This window comes from Podarcis tiliguerta (genome assembly GCF_965153285.1).
Source record: "Podarcis tiliguerta genome assembly, chromosome: 2".
In the NCBI taxonomy this organism is placed as follows: Eukaryota; Metazoa; Chordata; class Lepidosauria; order Squamata; family Lacertidae; genus Podarcis; species Podarcis tiliguerta.
This window is the reverse complement of record NC_139535.1, coordinates 110,371,397-110,394,728: the sequence shown is the minus strand read 5'-3', so window position 1 is coordinate 110,394,728 and position 23,332 is coordinate 110,371,397. Positions and strand designations below refer to the sequence as shown.

Genomic DNA, 23,332 nt, shown 5'->3' with positions numbered 1-23,332 from the left:
TATCAAAGGTTGGTTTTTTTCCTCTTTTTTTTGTGACGTTAGGTATATATTTACAGAGAGCTGCTCTACTATAGCAAAACATAACAGCATTACAGAACGGTTCTGTGACAATCATAGAAGACACAAATAAGTACACCAGAAACGTTCAACACGATGACAGAAACATTGTTTGAGCGATCACCCCCTCTTATTTTCCTTTCTTCTTCTTCCCCCCACCTTTCCTTTCCTTTTGTACAAAATATGCAGCCACGACGTCATGAAATAATAATAATTATTTAAAAAAAAACCACTGGATAAATTTAACTTACGAAATAAAATACTTTTAAAAAAATTTCAAGTACTTTGTTGTTTTCTGAAAAGAAAAGAAAATGTTTATTTTTAGTCGTAGTTTTTTAATTTTTTTTTTCTTATAAAAGCACTCTTTTATGTCTTTTTGCTCCAGAATGGTTGCTGTGTTTAACTAATTCTAAACACTCATCAGCACACGGAAAAAAGTCAGAAACACTTCGAACCCCAAGGAAGACCCAGCGCCTCGGTTTCTCCATTGGCTTGGAGAGACTCGGCCAATTTCACTGCTGCTGGTCTTTACTAGTATCGGTTTTCTCCTTGTTCATTTTCTTCATTTTCATTCGCCTGTTCTGAAACCAGATTTTGACCTGGCGCTCCGTGAGATTAAGAACCCTGGCCACTTCATAACGGCGGTCCCGTGTTAGGTACATATTGAACAAAAACTCCTTTTCCAATTCCAGCGTTTGATACTTCGTGTAGGGACATCTTTTCTTCCTTGTAGAACGCGCATGAATCCAATTTGCCACGGGATTGTCTGGAAAAGAAACAGTTCGGCAGTTTAAACATATGTTTGTGTGTGTATGTGTAAATATATATCATTAACTGAAATTGGTGGACCCCACAGATCCAGGTCCATCCATTTATTCTTCTTCCGGGGGTTTGTTTTGTTTTTTAAAAAGTCCCCTCTGTTTGGCAGCATGATCCGATCAAATCTGAAGTGACCTTCAGGATAGTTTAAGGGCGTGTGTATTCTTTTATAGAACGTGAAGGTGCACTGCACATCAACGTTAACGGCAATGAGACAGTTCTCAATGATTTCTGGTGGAACAACTTTGCATTCTGCTTCCGACTGTTATACTGTTTTCAGCTAAGCGATCATTGTCTCCAGCATGTTGCAGTTTAAAAGAAAAACTGGAGCAATGAGTTTAATAATAACAATAACACTATACTCCTGCACATAAACAGTAGTGGGAGTAATCCAAGAACACAGTCATAAAGAGTCAAAATTCACACCACTTCACAGGCCCATAAACTCTGTTTACAACCATTACTCTCCAATTCCCTCTCCATAACCTTCCCACTGATGGAACTGCTGGCATTTTTTTAATATCTTGAGAATGCCCCAGGATAAGTCTACTGACTCCAAGAAAAATATTTCCCCCTCTCAATCCCAAAGCACCTTATTTTATACTAAACCTCCTTCTATCGTTGTTAGGGGGAAGTCATAACTTAGACTTCCTCTTTTTGTGAGATTTGGACTCAGCAAATATGCTCCTGATTCAAGGCTACTTAAACAACTTCCTTGGCTGCATTCTCTCCATAGCACTGTGTATGTGTGTGTATACACACATATGCACACACAAAGCGCTCATACTTCTGCCTCTGTGCTGACATGGCACAAAGACACAGAAGTTACCAGGATTAAACTGCACCAGCATTTGATCAGATTGTTAGGCCTGAAGGCTTTGTAAACACCTGGCATGGGTATGATATTGTGCTGTGTGTGCATGTGAGCGTCTCTGTGTATATGAGCACAAAAAGGCACACAGAATATATCCAGAACATACACAGAAATAAGTATTAATTCCTGGCATATATTTTGCATGCTGTGCCTTGACTCCTCATTGCCCAGAAACAATCACCCACACTTAAATGGCATATGGCCACTAGGAAGTGAACATTTTACTGTGCAGAAGAATTATTACTTTTCAAACTAGCAATGCACAAATCCTAGGGTTCCCCTAGGTCTGCTCTTTTGTCAGTGTTCAAGGGCGTTTATTCTTTTACTCCTTTCCCTAGCACGTTGAACTGTATAACCCTCACCAAAAAAAAATATGTACGTGGTCCACTGTTCTTTCTAAAGATCCCCCTCCTCCATTTATTAAATTATAGCTGGTTATGTGCCCTTCTCATAGTCCAAATCTTTCGCTTTTCATAATCTGCACTCATTTTCTCCTTCTCTCCCACCACTACCAGCCAGGGCATGCTCTTTTGCCTTGATGCAAAGATTTTATGAATCATGCCTACAGACCTCCCTTTGAAAATAAATAGATGCATATCCATGCTATTTTTCCCTCGCACATGCCCAAACTCTTTCGCTAGCCAGACCCGTTCCTCGAAAAGTACGAACGAGGGAGGGCAAAGAAGGGAGGGCATTGGAGAGGTTATGAATATTTTATCAAACAAGTGGATTCTCCAAAGTGAGGAAACAAAATAATAACGATCATCATCACCATCACCACAGAAGAGATCCCCCCCAACTCCCTTCTCCTCCCGCCCCTCTTTCCTCTAAACCAAACAAACTACAAGCTGCCCTTATGATCTTCTAAGTCAGGTTTTTAAGCCTGTCCAGTTGGAGTTTTCAAGGCAAGGATGCCAAGAATTCTAAACAGCAAGGTAATTTCTTTTTATTGAGTACTGTGCAGGAGGGCTGTAATGCCCTCCCGGTTGTAAACAAGAATGACTTCGACTTACTAGGGTCCAATTCGGTCTTTTCTTCTTTGTGTTTGTTGGAAGCGATGGCCTCAGATTCCGGGGAGGGAATAGTCTGCGGGGTTCTGTCCCTGAGATCTCCCGGGGATCCGTACATATAATCCGGATAACTACGTCCATCCACCGGTCCGCAGTCCCTGCGGCCGTGGAAGGCGTCGGGCTTAAGCCCGTAGTGCCGGCTGCTGGCTGGAAAACCTGGGAAAGAGACAGCGCCGGAGATAGGCTCCAGCCAAGTGCGCATATATCTGGTGTCAGTTCCAATGTGAGGCTGGTGGGTGTACGGGTGGTAGACCACGGACGACTGGGAATGCACGGGAGCCCACGAAGTAGTAAAAACGGCCGGTTTGGGGGCAAAGCTGCAGGATGGAAAATCTGCGCACTCCGGTACTAGTCCTGAAGGTCTAGCTGCTGCAGGGTGAGAGCCCGTAGCTGGGAACCTTGATGCCAACAGTTCTTCGCTTTCATGACTAATCAAGGAATCTACATAATAGTTGCTTATGGGACCAGAAGCCGACATTGTTCCCCCCTCTTTTACATTCATAAGATTATTGTATGAACTGTATGTGTACTTTTTATCTTCTCATAGAACAATCAGGGCAGGTAATTATTTTTTCAGCCTTTCCTAGTTTGTCATTGGCTCCCAGCTCTCACGTGATTGTATTTACCCAAAAATACAGTGTAGATCAATCCGCAGGTCTTTTTTTTCCCCCCCCTTTCCCCTTCCCCTCTTACTATTTTTTTTCTTAAATAGCGCCTATGCGTCTTGGGTTTTCATAAAACTCTTGAAATAATGCAGTTATTAGCAGCGGTTGGTTCTTACGTGCCATTAGCTGAAAGGCGACTCCCTCGCTCGCCGGCTCGCTCGCTCTGCGACTTGGCTTTTCCATAGCCCTGCTATTAATGAGTCTGCAAGGTATCTGGTGTAGCAAGGTATCACAGGAACTATTTCTTGACGCAATTTGTCTCTGTCTGGTCTCTTTGCTTCTACAGCTTGTATTCTATAATGGATACATTACATGGAATATCTTTAAAGGGGGAGGGGGTCGGTTCAAGGTCCTAGCAGAGTTGCACTGCCGGCTCACCCCCTCTTCAGCGCCAGCCCATGAATGGCTATGAGCATTATATATATATTTTTCCTTTTTTTGCCTGATTACAGGACCTTTTGTCATTTGTACTAGGAGGCATATTCGTCAGCTTATTTAGCAGCAAGTAATCTTGGGGTCATGTACTTTGACTTTACATCTAGATATAAATAGATAGCTAAATATAGACAGATAGGTATTTCTATGTATATGTATATCTATGTGTGTGTATGTGAGTGTGCATGTATTTGTAAGTTTGATTGTGTGTATATATATATATTTATGTGTGTGTGTATACACACGAGATAACTATCTTCTGGGAGGGTGAAGATGACCTTGTAAAGCATGAGTGGAAAATAATAACAAAAAAGGTGTCTCTCATCTTTGTACTCTCTGAGAGGCTACATTATTCGGCAAGTAGCCGTGGATGTTTTTATGTCCTTCAATAAAATTTTTACGAGGATCATTTGATTGTTCATAAATGTGTCGTTCATTAAATAAAACTGTACGAGTAAGTTTCACTTACAAGGCATAGCTTGGAGTGAGGGACTTTTTGCATGTTCAGAGACCAAGCCAGGGTGTGAGGTGTTTTCTTTCTTTTTTTAAAGTAGGGTCTGATTTCTTGGGTTTGATTGCTGTACTTATTATTTAAACAATGTCATTGGAACTTTTTTGTCTACCAAACCGTCTGCAGAACTTCACTGGAAGACGTGTTTGATATGTGCATGTGCTTTAATAATAACCTTTGCTTGGGAGAGTAGGTAAGAGAGCTTGTGCCCTTAGAAGTCTGGAAGGATGGCGCTGGTCGCTTGTTCTGGGAGAAGAAATCTGCAAAAGGATTACACACACACACACACACACACCCGGGGGGGGGGACTGCAACAAGAATAGCAACATCATCAATAACATCAGCAACAGCAGCAGCAGCAACAACAACAGCAAGAAGAGATGGATTTATTTATTTTTACATTGTCAAAGAGGACTCAAGATTTCCCATGTAATAGCAGCAGAGGCGGCTTGGAGGTGCGGTAAATTTGCAACAAAAGGGGGGGAAGGCACAAGAAAAGTGTATGCAGGGAAGGTTATGGAGGTTCCAGGGAGAGACAGAGAGAGAGAGAGAAAGGCAGAGGGCAGAGAAGGAGAGATGAGGGGGCATGTGCCCCTGAGGGATGCAGTATCCATCAGTGACATTACACTCGACACAGAGTGTGCAGGTCCCCCTACACACACACACAAACAGGAGCAGGAGTGGGTTTGTTTTAGGCACCTTGCTTGGGAAATCCGAAGAATAGGGAGAAGGAAGGAGACACAGTCAAATCCTTGCAGAAATCTCTCCCTTTCCTCCTCCTCTCCCGTTGAAAAAAAGACTCTGGAGAAGTTGCTTGAAGGAGCTGATTAAATATTCCAGACTGCATCTTAATTCACGAGTTCTTGATCATTTGTGCACCAGGCTGCCATAGCTGATGTAGAGATAATAGTGTTTTTTATTTCATAAGGAGCACACTTTAAATAGAAATGTACTCCTCTCTCTCCCTCTGTGTGTGTGTGTGTATCCAAGAAATCCAAATTTGAAAACAGTCTTGCTGTGAAACCTGAACCAGCCATCTCCTGCCCACTATGCTCATACCGTTTTCAGCCTAGCACTTTCTTGAAGGGAAATATTCCTATAGGAGCATAATATGTCCTTTGGCCTTTCCTGAGTTCATTTTATCTGTCAATCACAAGTCTCCAGTGACTTCATTTCTCCTTATTCTGAACGCACGGAGGAAAGCTAATACCGAGCCATCTTCTATTCCTTTCTCGAGGCGTCCTCTATGCAGAAATTAAGAAGAGGGGAGGGGAGAATATGCAGGGAAATGCGCCGAGAAGATGAAATGTTCGCTTGGGTTGCACTGAAAATATAATTTTCTTTACAAAAATAAATTTTGCAAAGGAATGGTAGTTTGCTTAGACGTACTCTCTCTCCCTCTCTCTCTCTCACTCTCACACACACAAATATACACTTTCTGCTCAGAGAAAAATAATGATAGAAAGAACAACGGCGTCCCCCCCCCCCCCACAAAAAGACAGAAGATCTAACATGTAATTAACACATCAAGAATCGTGGATTATAAAAGAAAAGGGCGTGGAAAAGTAAACACGGTAGTTAACCTTAATACAAGGAAGGTCATTAAAATATTCTTGGATGGAGCATTTTAATGTTTACACAAAATGAAGCCTAACAGCCAAGGGTGTCTTTATTTATAAGGAGGACTTTAAACCACCACCACCCCCCGCTTTGAAACTCAACTTTCCCCAGTGTTGCAGGTTGTTCATAGCCAATGATCCTAGTCTAGGACTTGTAGTGCAATGCCTTCCTCGTTCAAGGAGTCCTGCGCCTGGGAGTCGAACTAGAAGTCGAGGGAAGGGAACAGTTTGTCTACAGATAAAATGAAGACATGCCCTTAATACTGAAGGATCAGATCAGTTTTTAACTGCATGCGTAACCGCAGGATATAACCAGAGACCCTCTGAAATAGACTGCTGTTTGGATACATCTACCCCCATGGCTCTCTGTCTACACGGGAAAACTTAGGCTGACCTTTGTGGCGAAGAAATGATTGTTTTGAAACATTTCTCCTTTCGGAGATGGACTCCCAGCCGGAGAGGTTGAGCATATTGGCATCAAAGGTATAGTTTTACCTAGAAGATTAAATGGCTACGTTTCTACGCGTTCTGCCCAGCGTCTCAGTCTCAGCGACAGACGAGTGAGTGTCTCTCTATCAAAATCGTGTCCCTTTGATGGAAGACAATCAGTCCTGCAGTAATGTGGTCCACGTCTGCTTCTTCAGTCTCCTTTATGACGAAAGAAGCTAACTATGGAAAGGGGGGGTCGCTGAATGATGATGATGATTATGAAGAAGAAAATGCATTATAAAAGTTGTGCTTATATATGCAGCATGCATATATATTTATATAGTAGATATATAAAAATCCCAGGTCGTCATTTGTGATGTGAATGAAGAGGGAGGGGGGAGTGACCCCGACTGGTGTTTTATTGATCTTCAGTATAGACCTGACACTAAAAAATCATTATATTCTAGGCTACTTCCGCCATTTTGGTAGTGTACGTAAGGAAACTTGAAGAACTATCACCTAACACCCCCTCCTTCTGTCCATGAGTCTCTCCCCCTCTCCAGTTTTTATCTGCACATAACTGGATTACTGGAACTCAGTACGACTCCCATCTCCCTCTTAAGGCCTCCGTAATGAGAATCCAGCCATCAAAGGATGGCTGCACGCCTAAAACCCCTATATAGCCCTGTTTAAATCGTTAAGTTTCCCACCAGCTTGGCTCCCCCCAACAGAAGCCCTAGCTCACTAGCTGCCTTGGCGTATTCTTCATAACTCCACGCTTCCCTTTCCATAGACCGACTCCTGGCCTAAGGCACCCAAGGCTTCAACGCCACACACACACACACACACACACACACACACACAGACTCCTGAGTGAGCAGCTGCTGGATTCGCACCAGGAAGCTGTGAAGAAGTGGGGCAGGCGAGCCACCGCGTAGCTTTTTATAAATAGTTCCCCATAGTGTCGCTGGCTAACCCGAGGACGAGAGAGGTTTGGAACAACAAACTTCCAGCGAGGGCCCTGGAATTAGCAGACCAAACGCGCCACCCTTGACACGCAGACCAGCGGCGTCTCTTAAATCGCATTCCTTCGCTCCGAGTTTCCACTTGGTTCAATAAACACCGTCAAGTTCGGATTAAAAAATCCACTTTTCTCCTCTTCTTGGGAACTCCCGGCGCACCGGTTTCGCCTCCCCTGCAGGCCCCCACAGCTGTAGGCTGAAGGCGTCGCAGTGTTGACAGCCCTTCATAAGCGAAAGCAAACTAAGCATAAAGTCAAGCCTTGAAGTTTCCCCATGTGGAGAGACCCCCTTTTTCTCTCCCCTCCCTTTCCCTTCCCAAGCTTTGAAGGGCTTGCGATCCTCCGCAGGCTGGTTGGGAAGGAAGTGGCAGTGAAATCAACGAAGCTTACTTCTAAGTAGAGGCACTTCGGATCGGGGCGTGGCCTCAGTTTTGTCTCCCTGCTCCTGGAGATGACCGTTTCTGTCCTGCTTTAAAGTCACCCTCTTCCCCCTTCATCTCCCCGCCACCTTCTCCCTTAGGCTTTCCTTGCAGAGAAAATGCTGCCAATAAATATGTTGGCTACCTGATTCTCTTTAGCCCTAAATCCTATGTCCTCCTAAGTTAACAAATTTCTGCCACACACTATAATCGATGGTAATAATAATAATAAGTCTCTAACCGTGCAAAAATTAGACTTCCTTTTGATTTCTTAAATATATAAGGGTCTTGTGTGTCCCGCCTCAGCCTCCCCTCTCCCCCCCCCCCCCAGTAAACTGATGGGAATTATGTATTTAACTTTATTTCCTATGGGCGTGATCTTTAAATTAAACCCCAGGGTAAAGAGTAAAGGAAGACAGAAAGAAGCAGGCCGCTTAAACTCTGTACATTCAATTTAAACTTACTCTGGAGGAGTTTGTACCTGTTTAATGGCCTCCCCCCCACCCCACCCCCCCACAGCCAACCTCCTTGCTTGTTGCTAAGAATTTTGTCAGATGTTATGACTTTGGATTCCAGACTCCTTAGTGCTTGGAGGTGGAGGCAGAAGACAATAAATTCCGAAGTGCAATTAAACCTCAGGACCAATTTATGTCACTGTGTTGTGGTGTCTTAAAAAAAAAAAAAAAACAGGAGAGGAGACGAAGAAGAAGAAGAAATGATAATAATACAAGATCTCGAGAGTCAACAAGGGGGCAACAACATTTAAACGAGACATAAAATGGTTGGTCCCCTGAGCCATATCTTTGGGGTAACACACACACGGCCAAGAGATTTCCAAAATCCAGCGAATACAGAAAGACAGCCAGCCTAGACTCACCAAGCCCAGTGCCTGGAGAAGAAAATAACCACAAAACCAACACCTCAACATATTTCTATACCTCCCCCACCACGATTGCCTTCCTTTCTATCGAGACAGGCTGTAATTATATCCATCACAAGATAAGGCTACTTCCAGGATGCAAAGTTGCGTCGTCTGCTTTTGAAAGCGGCTGTCGAGGAGCTGTCGAAGAGCCGCAGAGCCGGCTAGGGCTGGAAGGTGTTAGATGCACTTTAAGCAGCGAAGGCAGCATTTACAAACAAGGGCAAGTTTCAACTGAAGGCGGACGCATTCCAACCCCAAGCCGCAGCTCCACGCACAAGCTCCTTTGCTAGGCCTCATTATACCTGCCTTCGGCACAGCAGTCTCCCCTAGGGCTGAGCAAAAAGGAACTTTCTCTTGACAAACCCACGCACACACAGAGTCACATGCCAACAAAACATCGCACAGACACACACACACACACCACCCTCCCTTGTACTCCATGAAACAATTTGGACCGTTCTTTGGACTTTCGAGGAACTATTTAAATGAGGCGGTAATTATGCGAAAGCATACAGGGGGTGGGGAAAAAGAAAACATAACATCTAGGAGAGATTCCTTTGCATTTATCACTAGAAGGCTGTTGAGGATTAAATTATACGCACATACAAATATCAATGAAAGAGTTCCGAATTCCTTCAGACTGAAGGAATTTTCGAACATGGTGAACTAAATTAACTTTACCAAACTAATGGCTCCCCCCAGTTAAAAATATACACCTCCTGTTCAATACCCCTTGTCTGTATATGCAAACATACCTATACACATATACAGAGAGCATGCATATGCACACATACTTAAAAGAAATGCAAGCACACACACCGTATATGTGTGCAGACATTCGAATTATACACAAATATAATCCAACACAGGCAATGAGCGCAGAAAATAATTGAAATCAATAGGTGTATGTGCAGTTGCTGGATTGTGGCCAGTTAATGTGTTGTGTGGATAAATAGATACGTTGATAGATATACTAACAGATGTATTGATCTACTGATGTGGATGGGTGTATCTTTGCGTCGTTCCCAGCACCTTCAAAACTCTCAGAAACTAAACGATTAAATTGCGAGGAACAGCAGCATGTAGGTCTAAACACAAAGACAGAAGCCTTTTGAAGTTACACCTGCTGTGAAAGGCAGAATAACAGCAACATACACAAGAAAAATGAAGCGGCACTGGAAGCCCACATTGGAAAGCTGCTAATATTTTATATGCATAACAACAAACCCCAGAAAGGACAAGCACGTTTTAGCAAACGAGCAAAACAATATTTTGTCAAGGGAGAGATGTACAGGAAACAGCACGAGGTCGTCATAATTACACATGCTCTCACATAAGAGATAAAGGAACTCGGTGCAATAATGCTTAAGTCTGTAAATTCTCCGCTTTCATCCAGATCTAATAGTATCGTTTAAAGGAGAAAAAACACAGTAGGGGAGGATTTAACTTTTATTACATTTCTTGACTTGGGTCGATTAAACATATATTACTTTAGACTTCCCTCTGTACATTGGGGTGCTGGTGGTTAAATTAAACTTCATAACTGCATGATAGATTTTTTTCCCCCTCACCACCCTTCTTCATACTGTTATAAAATAAAAAGGGGCTGATATGAGAATTGTTAATATGGAGAGAAGGGGAAACTTTCCCGTACATAATGAATAGTGAGACCAATCAATTACCCCAGGACTATTGAGCATAATTATGGTCTCTGTGATCAGGCATATTTATCTGTTGAAATACTAATTTACAGTAACAAAGCGCAAAGGATGAATCTTTGCATTTATGTATTACGTCTGCTTATTAAAACGTTTAAAGCTCAGAAGGAATGTCTGTGTGTATCCAACCTTAGGGGGATATCGAATATAGCCGCTGTCCATACCGTGTTTACTTTGAGCCAAAGCCAAGCGCGTTTGCATGCTTTTAAAAAGGCGGATATCTAACATAATAAACCAAGACAGTCATCTAATAAAAGCCGAAAACCAGCCTGTTTATTTTCTTATGCAAGCTCCTTTGCAAGGCCACCACGTTAATTTCTCTCTTGCTTATTATAAAGCTGATTGAGCTTAAGTCGAAGGAGCATCAGATCCTCTCATCTCTCCTACAGAAGGTTTGCTAAGGAGATTGAAGCATCAAAATTAAAAAGCAGTGCAAGAACTTTGCAATGAAAGATGCAGCAAGGTGGGGGAAAGCCCTCTTTTGAAAACAAATGTTTCCTACTCGAAACCGAATTTGGGAGGAGGGATAAGCCATACGGTCTGCCATCTTGGCTCCCTAGAAAGACAATTCTGATCTTCATAACCCTTCTTCATCAAGCTTAGGGGAAACTTATATAATGACCGTACAATCAGCATATTACAAAAGAGTCATTCATTCCTTCTGAAATATTACAGAAAATGTGATGACTTTGTGTTCCTTGTTCAGGATGCTTTCTTCGCATTACTTGAGAGCCGGAGGGGGATGCCTCTCCCTTACTTCTTGGAGGATAACCCTGAACCTCATACAGAAGGATAAAACTGGAGGAATTTCAACTCAACATTCATTTTCGCAATAGATAAAGCAAAGCAAAACAAAACAGCACCTTTCTCATGGAACTGCCACCTTCGCATTGCTGATCTCAAATCAACATTTATGCTCTCCATTGGCAAAAACAACAACAGCACACACCTTTATCTCGAAACCGTGATCTTCTCATAGCTATTCTTTTCCCTTCCAACCCTCCTTTTAAAAAAATCAATCCTTATTCTCCACCACCACCACCCCACCCCAACATCAACCACCAGCGCAACAACTTGTTAATCACATAACTGAGCAGAGTCAATGTTTTTTAGTCAACAGTTACTTAGCTTTCACAGATCTCCTCAGTTGGGTGAAAATAAAGCAGATTCTATTCCAGTCTATGTTCAGAAAGCTACAGTGTGACTTGAGCTCTTGCTAGTGATAGCCCACCCTGGATTTTAGCATGTAAAATGGCTATTAAATTTTAAACCTGAGCTGTTTGGATTCTTAAGGAGACAGAGCGAGCCTTGGCTCCCCGTTTACTGCTTTGTTCTTCAATGCACCTTCAAGGAACATAATATGCTATAACTTATCTGATTTAATACTCAGAGTACTGGCCAGGATATGGCAACAGGAGATTGCCATAGAAGTTACTAGGCTGTAATTTTAGCCTTCCAATCACCGTCAACGTGCCGGTTTATTGAGCGCACACACACATATATATTAGCATCAGTCACCACACATATTCTTTGGAGATATTCTTCTCTGAGATCCTCTCAGAAATCTGAAGCATTCGAAAGAACCAAAGACAGCGCATACGGAAGACACAGAAAGAACGAGAGAGAGGGGGCACCCGGAACACTCGCGGGTGACACTCGGACAACTCTCGAGGCCTTAACTTGAGCCAACTCAATAATTCGATGAGGAATTCTCAAGGAGGGACTCCGTTTTGTCCGCCTTGACAACAACGTCGGCCAGAAACAATAGCAGCCGGCAAAATTCATCTAAGTCCATAAGTAGCCGTATGTGGTTAAGGGAATTGGAGTGGGAGACTCTTGGGGAAGATGAGGGGGGGGGGACTTTAGTGCGAACCTGCTTCCTTCTACCCAGTCATGCCCCCCCCCATTTGTCTCCCCCCTCCCTCTTTCTATTTTTGGAATGACAAAAAATCTGCACGAAACATTTTGCTCTTTTGGATTCCCTGCGTTTTATTTCTTTCTTTATTTTATTTTTTTTAATTGTTTCTCAGCTCTGATCTCGTTGCGTGTGAGTAACGGAGAAGGAGAAGGAGAGGGAGAAAAAGAAGAAGAAAAGGGAAAGGGACGATTGCCCTTGATGAAGACTAACTGACGTAATTAAGGCAGTTTCGTGTTGCCGAGTTAAAAGCCAACCCCAACAACATGAAACTACCTAAACCACGGATCAGCTGCATGAAAGGGCGGAAGATCCACACTCATTTCTGTCAGAAAGGAGGAAAGACAAAAAAAGGGGGGAAGGAGGGGGGGGAGAGAAAGGGGGGGGGGAGAGAGAGAAGAAATCCAAGCCCTTTGTGGGCTCTGGTGTAGTGTCACGGCTGCCTTTTCGCTCTCCAAAGTCAGGAGCCAAGCAGCGCCAGAGCCAAACCATCATCCCCAAGAAAACATTCTTCAAATTAAGGCAACATCTTTAATCTCTTCATTAAGATCCCCCCTTTTCCTCCCCCTTCCCCCCTCCTCCCCCTCCTCCTCCCCTTTTAATAGAATCTGCAGTCAACTCTCCCTGCTAGTAGTCTGTGTCTCTGTGGTTGAAACGTTTAACTGAGCTGCTTGAAAATCCTGAATTATAGCACACTCCGCTATCCTTCACTGGCAAAGTGGCTCTGTTCTGACATTATCCATTTTCAATTGCATATGTAACTGCTATTGCAGCTTTTCCCAAGGAACGGGGAAAGGGGGGGGCGGGAAGAGAAAATCCACAAAGGAAAGAGGGGGGGGGTGGAAGTATGCGTGTGTGTGTGTACAACATTCCGAAATACCACCAAATGTTTCAGTCTTCCACTGCCTTTAGAAGCCCATGCAAGCCAAATTCTGAAATCCAAAGGCATGTGAAAGTGAATACCCGCAAATGAAACATGCTCGGAATAGCCATAGTTCCGCCACCATATAAACAAACCAACCAAAGACCTCAGACTCTATGGTGTCTACCTCTTAGCAAGAGCCCGACTTCATCACCAGTAAGTTTTAAAAAAGAAAGAGAGAGGCGGTGGGGAGGGTGGAGTAGGGTGTTGGTGATTGTGAGGATCAAAATGGAAATCTAGGCACCACCGTTCCTCAAGCCATGCAAATTCTGCTCTGAAATGAGCTGTCACGCAGGAATAAGGAAAACTCGAACCGAAAAGACAACTCCGAAGAAACCCAACCGAACGCCCCATCCGTGCAAAAGCTCAGTCGCTTCAAAGTGGAGTTCACATCCATTCCGCCTTTGCCTTGGGTATACATACAGAAGCACAGTACCACTTGCACCTCAGACATGCATCTTAGCCAAGAAATCGTCTGTCTTACCTTTGCACGTCTTCCACCGTGACATCCCATTCTCGGTGTTTGTTGTTGGTGATGTTCTGTGGAGAGGCTGGTGTTTTGTTTTGCTTTAATAAAAAAAACGTGTATTCCTTTTTTTTTTTTTTAAATAGAGGGATCTCTTCCAGAGGAGGCAAAAGGAGCGTGCTTTTCCTTTAAAAAGAAAAAAGAAAAAAGAAGAAAAAAGACCCAAAGCCATGAGGAGTCTGCATCCCAAGAATGCTGCTCAGCTTCTGACTTGCTTCCCTCCTCCACAGTCACCTTTAAATGCATCTTTTACTGCTGCAGCACATTATATTTGCAGATCATAAAATCCACCTCCAGCGCTTACCAAGACTGTCCTGACATTACTGTTTTATGACCTTGACTTATTGTGGTCACCTGGATAATATTTAAATCAACGTTATGGTCTCTCACTTATATTAAACCCGCTAGGATACTCTCCTGAAAGCCTTAAAAGGATGAGTCCTGGGGAAAGAAAATACTCTACATAGAGAAATAGAAGAGGGGGGAGCGGGCTGCTTCTTTTGGTGCTGGTGGGGTCACTTTGAAAAATACCCAGTTATACACGGTTCTAAGAAATTTATTTGGCTCCATAAAGGAAGATACATGCAAAGGATACCACATACAGAATATATTTAAATAACAGTCACAAAAGGAAAAACCCCAGACGTCCCCCCCATTATAAGATATCAATACTGCTTTATTATTTTCTTTTCTTAAATATAATGGTCGATAGTACCACCTCATTGGAAGGAGACTGCATTACTACACAATGTGAGCATGTTCTCACTGCCACTTCCATGTACAGACACATAATGCAATTCATTTTAGTCATTATCTTTATTATACAATAGGCAGGCTACACCTAGGATATGAAAAGCAAACTTTCAGACGCACCTAGTCCCCTAAACATAAAAAGGCAATAGAAATAGGTCCTTCAGTGTTTTCCCCTTCCCTTCCCTTTGTGCTGCTCCTGAATAACTTAAACATCTTAGAAGCTGTTTTTTTAAAGCAACCGCCTTACTCTTTATTTTACATAGAAACATTGATGCAATATATATATATTCTCATGCTTATACCGATGGATGCGCCTTCGCTCTACAAACTGTAAATACCCAAATCATAGAACTGCACACTAGCCTGAGGTCTTGATTATTATTATTATTATTATCTCTCTCTTTCTCTCTTTCTCCCCCTCCCTCCCATACGCATTGCATTTATACCCAGGGAAAAAAATTAAAAAAGAATACTGCACAAGATTTGTAATGACTCCCACCCCTGTCCCTTCCCTTTATTGAACACTTTCAAGTGAAATTAAAATTGGAAGTCAGTTCGCGAATTCGATTCTCTCTGTTCATTTTCTTGAGTTTCATCCTGCGGTTCTGAAACCAGATTTTGACTTGTCTGTCTGTTAGATTAATACTCTTGCTAATCTCCAGGCGGCGCTCACGGGTCAAGTACATATTGAATAAGAATTCTTTCTCCAGTTCCAACGTCTGGTGTTTAGTGTAAGGACATCTTTTCTTTCTTCCGCTCTTTGCTGTCAGCCAATTTCCTGTAGTGTTTTCTGCCTTTATATCCTCTGTTAAAAATAATATTATTAAATAAGTATCTGTGGAATAGCAAAGAGAGTTTCCTAGGCTTAAGACTGTATTATTATTTTTTAGAGGAAAAAACAATAACAAAAAGAGCACCTTCTTTTAGTAATACAATAATCTCTATACTATACTCAAATAAATGTCTCCGTCTCCCTTGTTTATTATTTACAGATGTTAGCATTCTAATTAAACCATCGCTTCAAGCTAACAGAACCCAGTGTCTCTCAAAAAGCAGTGGATTAAGCCTCCCATTCACAATATTCACCTGGGCGTCAGATGCATAACACCAGATCTTAACTTACACAACGCCAGATCTTAACTAATGGTTTGAAAAACTATGCATACTTCACGTAAGGGATACCCTTAGTGATGCAAAAATGGCGTTGAGGCTGTTTGCACTCTTCTCGGGTGTAGAGTTTTTCCACGTGTCAAACATGTCAACAGGATATAATTTTGTGAAATTATTCCTGCACCTTGAGCACGCCACAAAGGCTCCCCCCCCCGCCTCTTTTTTCTTTTCTGTTTTGAAAATCAACAGTAGCACTTTAATAATTGCTCGAGCAAGCTGTAGCGTTTATGCCACAACACGACGCAAGCTCAGCCCTTGACTCGAAATGGACCAGCTTTTATTTAAAACGAGGCAAAACACAAAACACCATTCTGAAAATTACATTACGGGGATAACTTTCTGTTTGTGTGTTTGTTTAACTGGCTGTGAGTGTTTTGTATCCTCGCCCTACCCACCAATGGACTAGACTCGATTTTTCTTTGACGTTAAGGCTCTGTGAAATGCATCATTTTGTTATTGGCAAAGAATAACTTTCCACACTTAAAACAAAAACGAAACCTACACTTGTTTGTTTTCCACCCCAAAATACTGTACTGACGTTCTCCAAGTAACCCTCAAGCAGGCACATACAATTTCCATAGAGGCAGCCATTGCAACATACTTCAGACGCGCATCCACATACATAAACACCTCGGATTTGAATTTGGATATGCTGGAATGTTGGCAGTAGTAACACGCTAACATTTATCCAAGGTGTGAGTGTGTGAATGGAGGGGAGGTGTTTTGCAATTATAGCAGCCTACGGGTCTAATTTTCCCCCTTTCTTCATTTGTGTGTGCGCCAGATTCACACAATCACTTACTTGGAATTCTGGTCAGAACCTTGAAAGACAAATAACCTTTCCCCAAAAAAACAACTCGAAGAAGCAAACCCATGTTGTGGTTGCATTGCAATGCATCTCACACATTCACCACCACTGCCATTGAACCCTGTAAATTCCTTCGAAAGCTTTCCATTTTTCTAAGCTCTAAAACTCACATTTCCAAATCCCGGCTTGGGCAGGACTGATGAAACATAAGCGGAAATTAAGAGACCATTTCCAACAAAAGAAAGGGTGGAGACTTTTAAAATAGTAGTAGTAGTAATAGTAATATCCATATCTAAATGGCACAGTATGAAATATTGTATTCAATGGCAAATCATTCGTTCCTTCCCGCCGGGGGAAAAAAAAGGAAAGGGAAGTTTGAAAATCTAGGCGGGACATTTCGCAAACAAATCATGATGAAAGGAAAAATATTTTATTCTAACGCTTCTCTCATTCCAAATCAGAACGCCAATCATGTTTATTTATTTCTGCTAATTTGACTTAGACGAAAATATAGGACTTTTGCAGCAAAGAAAACACCTTTGGCTGATACCTTTAGCGATTTCCACCCCCCATAACCTTGACTTTGCAATTTTTCTCTCTCTCCACTAAGGCAGTTGAACTGGCGGATTAAAATAATTCATTTCTCGGTGCCCCGAAAAGGAACGTGTGGGTATATATATATATATATATATATTACTATTTCAGGTGAGAGAAACAAGAAGGAATGGAAAGCCTGCTTCCTTTTGTGGTACCCAAGCAGGCAATGTGCGTATGCATATGTATTGATGAAGGCATACATACGTACATACATATGTATGTACCACAGGTATCCATGTATGTGTCTATGCACGTGCTTACACGGGGCTACATATAACCCGATAATACATCTCTCTTCTGCTTGTTTTCTAAGCATATTCCCCAATGCTTAGGCTCTGAGAGGATTTGAATCCGCACAGCAAAGCCAAACTCATAAAAGGCGTTGTTCTTATCTGAAACCGCTCCCAGTTGCATTTTTGGTCTACACACATTTCATTCCCTTTTTACAACAGAAGACGTTTATGTGGCTCCTCTTTCTTTCATCTTTCTTTCTCCTTAAATAAATACTTAGATCCCCTCTTTTCCAAATGGATCTAATAAAAGCCAGGCAGATCTTCGCCTTCAGGATTGTTTATTTTAAACGCACAAACCACCACCAATGTAACACACCTCATCATAACTGGAAGGCTCTTTTTCCTAGAATACCTAAACTTGAAACAGATGCTCCACGCACGAAAACGCTGGGGATGAGGTGGGGAAGCTGTTTTCTGTACAAACAAGACTCTAGATGCCGGGAACCGCGGTTATCAATGGGGAATGCAGCAATGATAATGAAACTCAACAATCAAGTCCACTCTGAAGTGTTTGGCAAACCATCTCTACTGCCCATCTCTCCCTCTCCCTCCCCCCACCCACCCCCGCCGCACCTTTAACAAGCAACCCAGACTTCGCAAGTAAAGAGAAAGAGATAGCAAATTGTTACCCAGGGGGAAAGAGGAAAGAAAAACGATGGGAGAACCAGAAGCATCAACCACGAAGAAAAGAAAAGGAGGGGAAAACACATACACATTTCTAGCGGAAATAACCTTGGTAGAATTTTCCTGCAAGCCCAAAAAGGCATTCGTCCATACTAAGATTATTTCATAACCTCCCTGCCACAGACTTAGCAACTTAGCAAATATAAAAACCACGACGTTGCTCGCAACTTCACCCAGAGTACGTACCACCCCCAAAAAACACAATCCTCTCCAAAGGAAGGAAGAAAACACACACACAAACACACACACACACACAGCAACATGGACTTCTAATGCTTTTTTGCATTTGCACTAATTTAAATGCTTCATAAATAAACTCCGTTTATTTCGATTGTTGTTGTTGTTATTATTATTATTATTATTATTATACTACTCTTATTTAGGGAAGTGAGCAGAAAGCGTAAGCTGTTTAGAAACGACTGCATTAAAAAGGGCAGAGAGAAAAGTTAATGCATCTAATGAACCACAATGCCAGGGTCATTGCTTTCTTAATAATAATAATAATAATAATAGAACTAACAACTTTCACGATGAATATTGCAATTTTAAAGTCTGTTGCCTAAGGTGCAGAAGAGTCCCCTTACCTTTTGCTTCGTTGTCAGAATTGTCAGTACTGGTGTCTGTGCATTTATTCATGTCCTTCTCAGTTTCCGACGAACTGATTTTGGCAGCGGGGAGACTTTTTTCTGTTTTAATTTCGTTGGCGGACGTGTTCTGAGGGTTATCAGACTTTGCGTTGTCAGGGAAGCTGACTTTAGCTCCTGGTTGGGACAGTGGTGGCGGTTGCTGCTGCTGTGGTTGCTGAGGTGGTGGTGGTGGAGGTGGTGGTGGTGGAGGAGGTGGAGGTGGTGGTTGTGCTGGTTGTTCAAGATGCTCACTCCTTTGGCTGAGACTCGCCCTGGGTTCAAAACTTGCCTCAAACTCGCTTGGGTTGCTGCAGTTTGACGCCTTTTCCATGGAGGAGTAACCTTGGCTGGCTCGGTAGTAGCTGGGCACGGGGACTTCATGGTCATTTAGGCAAGGTTCAGGCATCTGATTGGGGTAGAGGGTCGCCTCAGTGGCGTTTTTTGCTCTTTTGTCAGCATTGTACATACAGCAAGCATTTTCTTCCTTGACATTGGTTGGGAAAGAGCAGGAGGGGAGTTGTCTCGCAACAGGTTGTTCGATTCGGTAAGTATTTTTGGGGTCACACCAGGTGTCTAGCTGAGAAAGGTAAGATGGATAGGTGTTGAGAGACAGGCTGGCGTTATTCACCTCGTCTCTTTTGGAAAGAGACGGGATAATTCCACAGTTCCTCATCATTCCACAGTTGAAGTCGTTCCCAGATTGCATATACATTCCTTGGTTAGAGGAATAATTCTCCCCTCTGCAGGTACCGGCTAACGAGTCCATCAAAAACGAGTTAGAAGTCACATTGTTGGGACATGACATTTTCAGAGAGGGATTTTAAAGAGGAATACTACAGCCAGGGGCTGACATCTTTTTTTTAGGGAAAAATATCAGCACCATAATTATCCACGCATTGGTCCCAACCACGTGACTGTCAGGCCAATGAGGATTGAAAATGGCCTTGATGATTCAGACGCCGGTGACGTCACCGGGGTCAAGTTGTTGAGAGAGGAGAAAACCAGCGTGGAGCAACAGCGACATCTATCAGTTTCTGAAGGGTAGAGAACCCAGGACCTTCACGTTGAACAAAGGAGAGAGACCCCCTTTTCCTCCAGTTTGTTTACCAATGAACGAACGCGTGTCTACAGCAGAGTGGGGGGGAAATAAAGGAAGCGAACGCGTAAATAGAAGCAAAGTCAAATTCAAATTAAAAGGTCAGCAAAAAATCCACCTTCATCTCCCACTCTTTTCTTTCATTCTTACCCTTTCTTTTTTCCTCGCCTAACCCCTTAAAGATAACTCTGATTTCTTGTGGGCAAATAATTAATCAACCCCAAACCCCAAAAGAACTCCCCCGCCATTCCTTCTCCTTATATCGAATTTCTCTTTCTTTTTCGTTCTCTCCCTCTTTCTTCCCCCGCTCCCCACCCCAATAGCTAAACTTGAAATGCATGAAAACTGTTCCTTCAGACATTTTTTTTTCTTGTTTCAGAACTACTTTGGTAGATTCATTTTGATTTGGAAAACAAGCAAACAAACCTCGCTATATTGAATGCAATTTCCTAAAGATGTAGGTCAAAGCACCTTGAGAAATCTGAAGCAGTGTCGTTAGGGTCACTTTATATTAAGTTCAGGTGTTTCTTGCGTGAGGAACCAGCTTAATAACTGAAATGGCGACATTTTAGATTTTGTTTCCTGAGAATCGTTCTTCCTAGTCTGTTATAAAATTGTTCTCTCCGTTGGTTTCTCTCTGGAGTACTTTTGTAAAAATATTTCCCCTGCAAATACTGAATGAAACGTTCTTCTCCTTTCTAACAACCCCCAAACCCGCAAACTTTCATCATTCCTGCTTTCATTGACGCAGAAGCTCTGCACAGGTTTGTTAATAAACTTCCCAAAATTGCATCAAAATAAATATATCAATGGGAGATGGCACAGAAGTATCCTCTACTCTTAGGGTATAAGTCTGGACATTCCCCACCCCTCTTCAGGAAATTACGACAATTAAATAGAATGAAATTTTAAAATATTGGGTATTTTAGGGGTGCTTTATTCAGCAGAAAGGTTGTCCGATCAAACACGGTTTTTTATTTGACCTTATTTTCATTGATTAAACTCCAAGCAAATATCTATGTGTGTTTATTTCTTCTTAATTTCCCTACTCCAGTCTCGTTCAGTCTTTATGATCCCGTCTCCCTTCTGCTTCTCGCTTTCTCCCTCTCTTTTAACTTAACGATCTCAGAATAATAACTGGTATTACAGATATAAAGATATGTTGAACGAGGTGCTTTCATTGTGCTGTTTCCTTTATTAGACGTTTTCTAAACAGGCTAGCAATTAAGCCAAATTATTATTTAGTGTATATCAAATTGACTACACTGTTAGAATCCCGCTTTGACAATGATGTCTATAGTTTTGGGTGGTTGTGTGTGTGGTTTTTTTTTAAAGGAATCTGACACTTTGTGGCTAAATCCATGAAAAAGAGAGGAATAGTACTAGACCATGAGAATATTAATACTACCAATACTTATAATGGCAGCTGGGAACAGAATTAGCTAAACGGCTGGAATCTCAAGATCATTACGACGGATCTGAAACCTTTTAAAGAGTTCATAGTCATTCTCAAGGAGTGGGAGGGAAGGCGTTTCAAATAGAAGAGGAAAACGGTGAGGAAAATTGAGCCAGAAAGTTTGGTAGGCTGTGGGGTTATGTGGAGAGAATTGAGGAACTTGACCAATTTCAGTAATGTATATTTTGGTGTTATTGTTTTAAATGCAGTGCTGGCTGCCCAAAGCCATCAGACCTTGACGACAATGTTTTCTACAACAACTGTTTTACAATTCCACTCGGCTGTTGCTTCGGAAGGGCTTGCAGCCTGCTCGCCCCCACCTTCAAAACCAGCCCCCTCCACATCTTCAAGGGTGAGAAGTTTTAATATCTTAGGCCAAGGAAGTCTTAAACCGCATCATTCTATTTGTCTCAACCACCCCCCACCCCCACCCCCCGACCGCCCCACAATCCACCTCCACCCCGAAATACAGCCACGCTAAGAGCTTTTTTCCCTGCACTTTAAACGCCGTTTGCTTCCTCTGGAAAGCTATTTGAGACTTAATAGCCTCTATTTGTGTTATCTGCATAGGTCTTTTTAAAACAGTTTGATAGAAATCGTTCAGTTTTATGATATCCAACGAAAATTCCACATAATATTTATAAGCAAAGAATAAAACTTTAGCATGGGAACCAATACTTCCTCATTTATAGGTGATGAAATTAAAGACCAATGCAGTTTGGCATTATATGGCTTTTTTCCCGTTCTCTCCCTCCCCCCCACCCCTCCCCCACCCTTCCCTTCTTTATTTTTTTGCAGATCATGTGGCTGACTCAATATTTTTAGGCTCTGAAGCCCTACACGTCTTCATATGTGCATTTTGTGGCGGGGGTGAGAGAGACCAGCATTTGACCCCGTTTCCTTCCCTGTGAGTGAAAATGAAAATGTGTTTCCAAGTCTTTTATATCCTTATTTACTGCTGTGCATTCTTGCTGTGTGTTATATTCCCCCTTTCTCTCTCTCACACACGCATACTAGGAAGCAGGAAGAGGAATTTACAAACCGCACTGTGGTGAAACCTGTCAAATAATTTGATTTTTATCCTCTTCACAGATTCACACACCGCCAAGGAATTTTCAGTGGATGAGATGTTGTACCCATATCTCTGAAGACAAGATAGAGGGCGTTTTAAATGTGTGAAGATGATGAAGATAAAATAAAATGTTGTGGGTGGGTGGGTGTGTACACACACACATAAACATATATATATATACATGTGTGTATATACTGGTGGTTTTGACTATCATTGTTTTCACTGAGGATTATTGACATATTCATACATATGTATTTTAAGGAGCGTAGGTGTCTCGGAAGTCATTTTTTAAAATGTAAAGCCATAGAGTTATTTAATTCCAGGCGTCTCTTGTGGGCTTTGACGGTCAAAGTCTTACCCAAAATAAAACAACAGCCAGAGAGAAGGAGCGAGAGATGGTCATAGTAGATGGAGGGACGTGGAGGAGAACCCGTTTCATCACAAACAGCGAAATGCATATTTCCTGACATCATTCTAGGTCTTTTGATATCTGGCGGATCTGGCGCTGAAGGAATGCTGGGGAATGTCTCCAGGAGACCGAATATTGTTTAAAGTTAAAAATAATTAGAAGTATGATAAACATGGGTCATTAATGGGAAGAGAAATAAAATCCATCAGCCTAAGTAGAACCCCCGTTGGGAAAAATGCTTTAGTCTAATTGCAGAAAATAAATACCAACAAATGCTATTAAAACTTAAAAAGGAGAAAGCCTGTGTGTGGAATAAAGACCTATAACAGCCTGCTCTGGGTTTTTACACTCCTTTGGAAATCAGGGTGGAAATGAAACATGCAGTGCCCCTTATTAAAAAAAAGGAATGGAGGGGGGGGAAGAGGGTAAGAAAGATTGGGGTGGGT

At 42.2% G+C, this 23,332-nt stretch overlaps 2 protein-coding genes and 1 long non-coding RNA gene across 5 annotated transcripts; 1 reads left to right on the top strand and 2 right to left on the bottom strand.

Annotated features, from left to right (window-relative positions):
* Positions 1-9: 9 nt before the first annotated feature.
* On the bottom strand, positions 10-4,108 carry HOXC9 (homeobox C9). 2 transcript variants are annotated; one of them, XM_083428009.1, is made up of 3 exons: positions 3,602-4,108; positions 2,764-2,976; positions 10-823 (listed from the first exon to the last, which is right to left on the bottom strand). In XM_083428009.1, exons 1-3 carry the CDS (start codon positions 3,666-3,668, stop codon positions 570-572), a joined length of 534 nt encoding a protein of 177 aa, XP_083284135.1. In that variant the 5' UTR covers positions 3,669-4,108; the 3' UTR covers positions 10-569. The 2 variants fall into 2 exon arrangements, with proteins under 2 accessions (XP_083284135.1, XP_083284134.1); XM_083428008.1 differs by lacking the exon at positions 3,602-4,108 and having other exon boundaries at positions 2,764-3,595.
* On the top strand, positions 832-23,209 carry LOC310671739. Of its 2 annotated transcripts, none has more exons than XR_014508132.1 (4): positions 832-2,685; positions 21,615-21,757; positions 22,204-22,312; positions 22,498-23,209. It is a non-coding gene; the product is annotated as an uncharacterized lncRNA (long non-coding RNA). The 2 variants fall into 2 exon arrangements; XR_014508133.1 differs by lacking the exon at positions 832-2,685 and adding an exon at positions 19,905-20,050.
* On the bottom strand, positions 14,463-19,761 carry HOXC10 (homeobox C10). The gene is made up of 2 exons (XM_083427829.1): positions 18,812-19,761; positions 14,463-15,480 (listed from the first exon to the last, which is right to left on the bottom strand). Exons 1-2 carry the CDS (start codon positions 19,656-19,658, stop codon positions 15,203-15,205), a joined length of 1,125 nt encoding a protein of 374 aa, XP_083283955.1. The 5' UTR covers positions 19,659-19,761; the 3' UTR covers positions 14,463-15,202.
* Positions 23,210-23,332: the final 123 nt, after the last annotated feature.